The 10,716-nt window shown below is 36.3% G+C and overlaps 1 protein-coding gene across 1 annotated transcript in view; it reads left to right on the top strand.

Annotated features, from left to right (window-relative positions):
- Positions 1 to 3,856: 3,856 nt before the first annotated feature.
- DNAJC12 (DnaJ heat shock protein family (Hsp40) member C12) overlaps positions 3,857 to 10,716 on the top strand; it is a gene marked incomplete at both ends in the record, with an annotated part of 7,123 nt that continues 263 nt past the window's right edge. Inside the window, 4 exons of the mRNA XM_079535337.1 lie at positions 3,857 to 3,934; positions 6,498 to 6,576; positions 8,448 to 8,587; positions 9,566 to 9,764. Of these exons, the coding sequence (XP_079391463.1) occupies positions 3,857 to 3,934; positions 6,498 to 6,576; positions 8,448 to 8,587; positions 9,566 to 9,764 (496 nt within the window). The remainder of the gene's footprint in view (positions 3,935 to 6,497; positions 6,577 to 8,447; positions 8,588 to 9,565; positions 9,765 to 10,716) is intronic.

Genomic DNA, 10,716 nt, shown 5'->3' with positions numbered 1-10,716 from the left:
TTAGATGTTAAACTTCATGTTACTGTGAATTCGTTTTTTTCTTGTCTTGCCTTTCTTTTCTGTTGTGGGAGGGTATTGACTATGAGGGTAGGTGTGACTCGCACTTGCGTGTATCGTTAATGTATCTTGCAAGATGCAGTAGTGGATAGACACGTTATTTTCTTGTATTTGTAGACTTTCAGAGGGCAAAATGTTGCACTGGGCACAGTTCTAACACGATCGGTAGGGTTTTGCATAGTGTTTTTGTTTAGAAGTGAAATGAAAGAAACTGAGAGCAGCCCCTGGAGGACATACGTGCTGCTCAGTTTCTTGTGCTTTGCAGAGTTCCAGTGGAAGTATCAGTGTGGAAGATATTCAAGAATGTTTACGTTTCTTTTGCTCGTATTTCTTGCTGTATGGATAGGCACAGAAACGTATAATACAGTTGTGTTACACTTTCTGTTCTACAGCGATGAATTAAAACAACCTCTGGCAGCTGTGCAAAGTGGTGGCTGAATTGGCTTTACAGTATCCTCTCATTTGTTTAGTTGTTCTGAGCTGATAGGAGTCAGAGTTTGCTTACAACAATAACAAAATCTGTTTTTTAAAAGAGAAATGTTGCCTGTCTCTTTTTGCACGTGCTTTGGTTTTATTACCTACTGGCACAGCAATATTGATCTAAACTTCATGGATATAGATTTCAGTATTTTTTTGTTTAATATTACTGCTTAATATCACCAACTACTTACATAATAGCCTTAGTAACTTCAATACAACCAAATCCTTAAGTTTGGTGGCAAGACCAATATTAGTCAAGTAGAATTTCTGCCTTGCAGACCTTGATAGCATCAGCTGTATTAAATCTATACTTCTGGTTAAGTTGCACGTAACATTTCTCACGCTTCACATGTATCAAAACAAGAAGTAACAAGATGTGAATTAGAACATTTCTATCATTGTCTGTGAATTTGTACTAAAGCGTTCTTTTTCAGTGTTGAAGTTCAGACAAGAATCAGATTTTGAGGCATAAAAAGAGAGGTGTTACTTTAGTAATGGTGTTTGGATGCTTATTTATGTGAAGACTGTGTTCTAAGGAAGACACCGTATAACTGACACAGATGGATGATACAGAGCTTTCTGTGAAAGTGTTGAGGAAATGAATCGAGGATCCTAAGCTGACTCTAACCTTGTGAGCATTTATGCATGCAATGATGATGTTGCAGTAGTTGACCCTAAATTGGGAAGTCAGTTTGGTAGTGCTTGGTCCTCTTCTGATCCTGCATCTCTGAGTATGTGTGACCATCCAAAAGTGGAGCATGCAGAACTTAAATAAGTTATGTTGTGCCTTGAATTCTGTGTGCTCTGTCCTTCAGAAGCAAAACAACTCAAGTTGTTTGAGAACTGGTACTAGAAGATTTGATAGATTATATGGGAATAAATTGAAATACAGATTTCCAGATTTCCCGTGTTATATTTAAATAGCCATTTTGGACCAACAAGTGGATGGCAAGCCTTCTGTTACGCTGAGACAGGATTTGATTTTGCTTCTGACTCTAAGCAAGCAACGTTGTTGATTACGTGTTGGGAATGAACACAAACATTTTGTTAGTGGCTGGGTACAGAGGACAAGTATGAGATTTCTTCACTTTCTGTACTGTTTGTACATTCTGGGCTAGGCTAACCAAAACAGGTGAATACACATACACTGTGCCATCTCCTGTGCTGTGATACCCTTTCAAACAACACTTATCTCCTGAAGGTAATCTTTATTTTTTTTTTTTATCCATAGCTTCTCTTCCTCTCCTTTTTTGATGATGCTCCATGAGTAGTTCTGGTAAAGAGCAGCAATTCACTATGCTACTCTGCTCTATTAGTATTTTGCAGCTTCCACGCTCAAACCTTTTGGTTGTATCCCAAGCACTGGAAATTCCTGGGAGGAGGGAAAACAAGTATGCCCGCTGCTGCGGTTTGAATTGGAGTCCTTGTTCATTCCGTCTGAACAGAGTATAGATGGGAAAACTGCCTGTGAACAGAAAGCTTTCAAGGCTCAGGATTTTGTCAGTTGAATCCTGCTCTTGGATCTGCAGTTTGCTTTGTGGCACAAAAAAGCCCACTGAAACTGCAGGGAAAAGGGGTTAAAAAGATCCTTCCCTTTCACCTTATGCAAACACGCAATAAATACTTGGCCAAGAACAATATGTCAGGAGTGCTGCTGGGGATGTGGAACAACTGTTTGTTTTTTGTCCTCCCCCAAAGTACTATCTATTTAAATATTTACACGATCTCTTGCTAGAACACTTTCCTTTCTTTATTATACTTTTGTGATTCATTAGTCAGGAGTGGAGAAGAGGGAGAACTTTGTAATTGTTCATTCTTTCACTTTGTTGAAAAAACTCAGTTGTTTTATATACTCTGAGAAATACGCCGATGTTTTCTAATTAGTTTAAATAGTTTCACTGAGGCTCACGGATTGCTGCTTGATACTGCTGCTTCTTTCTTTCATGTGCTTTTTATGTATTTTATAATCTTAACAGGCTATCTGAACATACACTAAACAAGAACTTCCAGACAATACAGCCCTGAAGTAGCAGATGATTACATAGATAATTTCAGAAGATTGACGTGATGTGTAACAGTAACATAGAGTAAACCATAGCAATTGTAAATGTGGGGGTTATGTATTCCATGTTTTATGAATGATTCTGAATGGCCACTAGGTCCTTCACTGCTTCACCTAGCACTGTGATAGCTTCGATCATACCCCATGTGTCTATTTTGCATGGACTCTCCTAGGTTACTGCATCTAAGATTATATAAATATTCAAGGCAATATTAGTGTTAGTTTAAAGAATCAGCAGTGTTTTATGACTTTAAACATCTTGCATTACAAAGCTCTTGAACATGGAAAGTAAAAATATAGCTTCTTAGGCTCCAGAGGAAAGGTTTCATCATGTGGTTACTGTTACCCTTAGGTATCACCTTTTAAAATCAGTAGATCATTGGAGAATACAGTTAAACATGAATGTAGGCTTTGTTGGACTTAGACCTTCATCACTAATTATAGTTCAAATTAAAATGTATTTCATTTCAAAGTCAAATGAGTTTTACAAAGCAGGTGTGCGCATGATACAAGCCTCTAAGGTGCAATTTGAAATAACTGGGAACTTCTGTTTCTTTTCATAGTAGACAGTCTATTATCTTTTTATGCTGTCTTTTCATAGGCTTGATTTTGACAGACATGCAACTGTACAAAAGCAATGAACTGTTTGTTTTTGAATAATAGTTGTAGAAGGATAGCTAGTTATCATTCACAGACAAGGATTTTCCTTTTCTGTTGAAGGAACTGACAGAACCAGAAGATTTGGCAAGGTAGGGACTTCATTCACAGAAGTGTGCAGCCCAGTCATCATTATTCTGGAAGCAAACACTTAAAAATAAAGCAGAATATATCTTTTAGAATATATAGGCCCTGGTGCATAAGAGCATAAAGTCAGTGAAACTGACTTTAACTGGCTATCTGCAGAATCCATATCTCAAATACAGCTAGATTTTACTGAGAATCCAGAATTCATTTTGGAGGAGACCCTGAGTTTGATGTTGAAATGACTTGGGTGACTACAAATCCCAGGGAGCACTGCCATTGGCAGGTTTGTGCAAGCGGATTGGCATCCTGCAGGGACCAATGGCAGGCAGAGAATTCAAGACAATTCATGTGTGTCAGCTCTCTGTATTAAAAAGCGCTGGAGAGAGCTGCAGACCTGTGTGGAAAACGCCTGTTTCCCCAGGCTACATTTAAACCTATTTGTGAGCTGGGTATTGATATTATATTTTAAACCCGCTGTGCCTCAGCTTGAAAAAGCCTGCTGGACCAGCCCAGATGGATGCAATTTTGAACTGCAGACTGGATGAGTTGGAAGATTACTACAACTTGCTCGGATGTGATGAACTATCTACGGTAAGAGCCTTTCCCACCTCCATTCCAGGTTAATAACATTTTGAATGTCCTTGTGTATCTGTCGGGGGGATTTGAAATTATTAATCTCTAAAGGTAGAACTATTTGAAATGTACTGCAAACCTTCTTTCTTGCCACTTTTCTCTTTTCAGGATTCCCTTTGCAAAGGGAATTTTTCTGATCTATATGCCAATGTTCAGATTTTAGAATGAGGCTCACATTAAAAATGTCTTATACAGTATTGTATTACAGATATAGGTGAAACTACGGCTTATTAAATAATTTAGTTCAACATGTATGGTTTTAAATCGTGAGCCAAGTGCATAGATTTGCCAACATGCAAATAACATTTTGGAATACATTTGCAGTTTTAAAAGATGAAGAAGCTAACTATGTGCAACTAACTGAAAGTTCAGAGTTGTCAGTGACTGATGATGCTATTGAGTTTCCCAAGTATATTCTTTTCTTGTCCCTTTTTTATTTTTGAAAACTGTATTCATTATTGGGAAGAAAAACAAAAAGTGCATCTTTTTCATTTGTCATATTAATGATTTTTAATGATAATTTTAATGACTTACAACTAGTTTTAGAATTTTTTTTGTTGTTGGCAGATGCATACTGTAGGTATGTAAGCAGTTGTATGATTTGTACCTAAACACTCTTCTTCCTAAATATGCCCATGTAATGTTTTTGGATAGTCTGACTTAGTGGTATGCTATTATTTTTTAATCTAGCTGCTGGAATTAGGTTCAGATTTTGAAAAGGGAGTTTTGATTACTCTGCTGTAATGAATGGTAAATTCAGGGTAAATAAAAGCTATATTTTGCTCAGTAAATTTGATCAGATGCTTTTGTTTGTCGTAGTGGTCAAATGCTGGTAAAATTTATGTCACTGAAAGCCAATTAGTAGGCACCTTAGGTCTGTTGCAGAGGGTAATTTAAAGCTTTCCCTGAGAGAACTTCTAATGTGACATCCCAGCAGAGGGCAGTGTTAAAGTCCATATCTAGGCTTGTTTTGCAAATGCTATTTCTCGTCTCCTAGCTCACATTAATACCTTATGGGCTTACTAATTAATGGATAGTTCATGCACATGTGACAGTGATTTTTCGGATTGCTTCAAAATGAAATTCAAAAGGTGGTCCTAAAAAAATAATCTGTCAAGTACTATTTATTGAGACAAACAGGAGATGTTACAGCATTGTTTTGGATGTGGGAGCGCGAACTGAGGTAACAGGTTGACTGAGTGCAGTGATTCCTTCTCTCAGCACGCTGTAGCATTTACAAAAATTTGAAGCAGGGCAGGTATTTTGCAATCACACTGATTTCTATATGCATCAAGTATTTGTAGCAGTACAGGCTTCTATGCACCCTTCTTTAGGCCTGTACAGAAGTGAATTTACTCTTGCACACTCATAGTATTTTTATGCCCTGTGCTGATCTGACCTGGATCAATTTAAACACAAATAGCATCAAGTATTTCGACAGCATTTCTCTATATTAAAAAAAAAAAAAAGAAGTGTTCATTCTTGGTTTCTTGCAGAATTGGGCTATTGGGCTCATAGCTTCTTCGTATTGGAGAGGCTGAGGTGATATTTATTCCACATCCTTCATCCATGAACTGTGTTATTCTAGTAGGCATAAGATAACTTTTTTGGTAAAATATATCATTGATTTTTTTAAAAATGTAAATTGAATGTATTTTTGTATAAAAATTACACAAACTTTTCCCAGTGTATGACCACTAAATTTGGCCAGCTAGTTAAGTGACATGTAATTTTGTTTCACAAAAAAATGATGTTGTAACTTAGTTTTAAAATATTTCATTTAAATTTTATATGGACATCAGAGTTTGAAGAACAACTTCTCAGCATAGAAAAAATAATAGCTAACTGATATCTTAGGATGAATTCTTATCTAAGCTTGAAATATAGAATGGAATAAAGAAATGTTGGCTTCTGAATTATAGGAAGAAACAAGATACTATGAAAATCTGAAGATTTGAAAATCAAAGCCTAACCCCAGCTACTGTGGTTTCCTGTGTTTTGTTAGCTCTTAATCTCCCTTTGCTTTTCCAGAGGTTATGATACCTTATGACATTATAAAATGTAGGAACTTGTAGTTAATTTAAAGTAATATGTGTCAATATTCATATGTTGATTACAAATGTATTCTATTCCACACCAGCCTTCACCCAGAAAATTAACTTGACAGGAAGACTGTGATCTGTTCTTTGTCTAGCTTTGTGGTATGTGAGCTAGATAACCCATGTGGTTCTGGCTAAGTTTAATATGCACATGTGATCTTTACATGTTTTTCTTAAAGCTAACTCACTATATTGGATGACCAAGTTTCACTGAAACAAAAGCAAGGATGAGTGTGTGGATAATGAAATTAGTGTCACTGACAGATGGTGATTGTTGCCTATTTTGCCTGTATTAAAAGTTTGTAAAATGAATAGGAAAAGAATCTTTCAACATTCTTTGTTGTTCTCCAACCCATTTCAAAGAGCAAATTTGAACATATTTTCTGTGTGTTTACTCACTTCAAATCTGATATCCTGTTTAGGTTGAGCAAATTCTTGCAGAATTTAAGATTAGGGCCCTTGAATGTCATCCTGACAAACACCCGGGAAACCCCAAAGCAGGTATGTATTTTTCTCTGTTTAAAAATAATCTTTATCTGAGATAACTAAAATGGCTAAGATACTAAATTCAACCTTAAAATTTTACTAAATATTATTTTGCCCAATATGTTTTAATTGTCATGTGTATTGAGCATATTGTCTTTAAATAGCAGGCTTTAATATTCTGTTCCAACGTTTGCACACTCATAGGCGGTAAGAGGAGGAAGTCATTAGTTTTTTTTTTTTTATTTCTAGGATTTCTTTCTTTAATAATTTATTCCTATGGTAGGAATCCAGAAATTGTTTATGGCATGTAGCCTTCCTAGACCTATGAAGTTGGACTGCTTCCAAGCCCAGTGGCATTCAAATGTCACACTTACGTCAACTAGTTAATTTGCGTCCAGGAACAAGATAATCAGGATCATATTAAACGTACTTCAGTTTCTTTTAGTGTAATTTAATTATTGGAAATAAAGAGAAGCTAACACCACGTGAGTAGCCATCTGTTTTCAGAACATCAGCTAATGTATCAATTAAGCACACAGTTCATCATATCCAAGCCATACCTGTGACGTCGAAGCAGCACCTGAGTTATTTGGAGACAATTTTACCCATTTATAACCAAAAAGACAGCTCTAATCTGTGCTCATCTTTGTCTGAGTTTCTATTCTTGCAACTGTTCCGATCATAATTATGGTCCCAATTAAAAATTGTAGAATAATTAAGTATACTTTTCATTTTGGTTAATGCACAAAGCTTTTCATTTGTATCCTTCCTAATTGTGTAACTATAAACACTCCCCTGGGACAGCAGAGCTGTGAATGCAGCGGCTGTTACGGGAGGCTCCCGCCCGCTGCCTCCAGCAGAGCTCTCAGCCACACTGCCTTTCCCTCTTGATGTGTCATCCTGTTTCAGTGAGTTGGCAAGGGGAGGTTGAAAGGCAAAATAGGTAGGATGTCTCACTTTAGTATTCTCTGAGAAGGAACCTCTTGAGATCTGGAGTTTGAGAGACAATCTGCCACCTGTTAACTATAACCTCATCACTAGTATTTGATTTACTGATTAACACAAGTGCCAATGGAATCAGTGTAAGAGACTTTGCACCAAATTCTGGCTCATGCAGTAACAAGAAACTTCCATGGTCATAGTCCCACAGCTCCCTCTAAAGTCAGTGAAGCTTAGTAACTCAGGGGAGGCCAAGTGCCAAACGTTAAAAGGTTTTATCAAGAAGTATTTTGTGCTGCATTGACCCAAACATTCTGTGTTTCTGTTAAATGCCTTTTCACATTGCTGATGAAAGTTTATGGTTTGATATTTCATCAGCTTAACTAAGCTCAGTAAAGAGTAATTAAAATAACTTTATTGAAAACTTGTGGCACTAGAAAAGGAAACTGCGGAACTGCCTTCCCAACATGTCGTCTGTTGTTTGATTTAAGCTTACCAATTTTGATTGGGCTTTATATTTCAAAAGAAATCTAATTTGTAAACTCGAATATATGAATAATAATAGAATAGTAATGAATAGTAATAGATCATTGTAACACAGGTGGTTCTTAGATAAATCTAAATCTTTATAACTTTTCTACATATACAAATATGTAGCTGCATCCTTAGTAATCATTTAATGAAAAATTATCCTGTAGGGGAAAGTGAGAGCTCTCATTTGTGCAGACAGGTATCCGAGATAACGTTTTGGCATATGTGGAAAAGCTAACTATTTAAATGCACAATTTAATTATTTTCCACTATATTTAGATTCCTCTATGTGCTTGTTGGTTTTGCTTGTCAATTAACCTTGTGCTGCTGGTAGACCTGAATTGATTTCACTGAAAACAAGTATTGGCTTTAGCATCTTTTTGGGTTGTTTTAGCATCTCTTTGGTTGTTTGGTAGTGGAGAATTTCCAGAAGCTGCAGCAAGCTAAGGAGGTTCTTATTAATGAAGAGAGTCGAGCACGCTATGATTACTGGAGGAGAAGCAAAATCACCATTCCTTTCCAGCAGTGGGAGGCTTTGAGCAGCTCTGTGAAAACGGTTGGTGTTGTCTATGTCTGAGCACACAGAGAGGAGGTTGGGTTGACCCAGGAGAAATCCTCCAGTGGGGGAGGGTGAGCTGCCACAGCTCTCCAGTGGTGGGTTTTTGGGATGGTGCAGAATGATTTCTGAGGAAACTCAGACAACGTTGGAGAGCTATAGAAGATCATTCATAGTCTGGTTTTAGACTGTTAGTTTTACAGTAAATTCTTCAGATTGCCACTTTCCTGTCTATTATCTACATGTTACAGCTTAGAAATAGATGTTCTGAGGATTGATTTCCCTGCTAATTTTGTTGGTGTGTTTCTAGTAGGTTCTAATTCCACGATGTTTGATTACTTTCTGCATGGTTGTTAGAAATCCACATGGTCGTATATATCACTGAATCATAGAATCACAAGGTTGGAAACGACCTATAAGATTGTCTAGTCCAACTATCTCCTCATCACTATTGCCACCACTAGCACTAAATATAGACAGGTGAATGAATGTTTCCCTTTTCAATCCTGCCTGCCTCAATTCTACTTACTGTTGATGTTTGAGAACCTCCTTAGCTGAACCATCATGCCTGAGTTTAAATATTTGATGGAAATATCTCACCAAGCATAGCTCAGTTCCAAACAGGAGTCATAATGCAGACTTCAATAGTAAAAGCTTTCAAAATTGTCTTGCTTTCAAAAGGGACACTGCAGTCAAAGGCAGCTTTGAAAATGGAAATAGAAGTCACTCAAGCCCTCTTAAAAAGTATCTCAAGTCATGTGGCATACCTCTAGGTTTTGTTCTTTGTCTCTGCCTGACACAAGCTATCCTTTCAAATGCTGTTTGTAGTGCGTTACCATGTTTCCTTCTCCTGTTCACCTGCAAGCTTCTCTAGTATGTACTGTATTTGACTATTTATTACAACGTAGGGAAGAAAAAATCAAAATTTTTTAAAAGCATAAAAATTGGTACATTATTTTTTTCTCCGCATTTCTGTAGTCAATGCACTGGGCTGTCCAAAATAAGAAGGATCAAATGCTGGAAGCTCCTGACTTGAACAATAGCAACAACTTAACTAATGAGATTTGGACCCAGAAAACTGAAAACAATGAAGATGGATTGTCTGATGGGAACAGAGAGCAAGATGTTGTAATTCCTGATGTAAAACCACAGTCTTCAAAGAATCCAGACTCCCCAAGTAAGTAAAACCAGCAGTTACAGCAGACTGCAAAAGGCAGCACTGTCCTGAAACTGAGGCTTCTAGTCATGAAGAATTCTCCAGAATAACACATCTGGTAGCTTTTTTTTTAATGTGGATTTGGATTGGGATTTTGTTACAGCTTTTAGGATTTGTTTTTTTTTTTCTTGTTTTTAAACCTTTCAGGCCTTTCTCCCTCCCTGCCCCCAGTTTCTTTGCCTGCTAGATAGTGAAACCAATGTTAGTCATTTTTAAATCAAAATGAAAAACTCACATTTCCTTCTAGATTGAAGTGGGTAAAAATAATAAATTATTTTCAATGATTAAAAAAACAAAAACAAAACAAAAACAAAACAAAACAAAACAAAACAAAAAAACCAACCAAACAAGAAACAAACAGCAAAACTTTAAATCATATTACATAAAACATTTAGATTGCTTTATTTTTTTCTTTTTTTTTTTTTCTCTAAACCCAGCATTCAATACTTATGCATAGTTTGTATCTAATGAGCTAATGAGGATTAAAAATTTAGGCTTGAAGGTTTCTTTTGTATTTTTTTTTTTAATAGTGCACACACCAGAATAAGTGATCCATTTCAAAAACTATCATCTGGCCAGTTAGTATTTCCTATCTATTTTTAGGTTAGTAGATCTGAACCAAATTTAACTTATCACAAAGGCCGCCCTCTGTTCTGTTTCATACTTTAGCAATTTCATAATGTTATATATATATTATTAGAGAAATATTATTAAACATTTCTGTCGTTTCTTCTCAGTTTGACTGAACAGGGAATTAAAATAAACTGGGAGGAAACAAAAGTTAGCTTAAGTGTTTACAGAATGCAGAAAATAAAGTTCTACAAACAAATGTTGGTGAAATGTAACTAAAAAATAACTTATAACATTATACTGCTTGTTGATTTAGGTAATTAAATCAGCTTTGTAGACTTTT

Source organism: Tetrao urogallus (assembly GCF_951394365.1).
Source record: "Tetrao urogallus genome assembly, chromosome: 5".
NCBI classification, from domain to species: domain Eukaryota; kingdom Metazoa; phylum Chordata; class Aves; order Galliformes; family Phasianidae; genus Tetrao; species Tetrao urogallus.
Note: the sequence above shows the minus strand (reverse complement) of the source record. Positions and strands in the feature narration are given on the sequence as shown.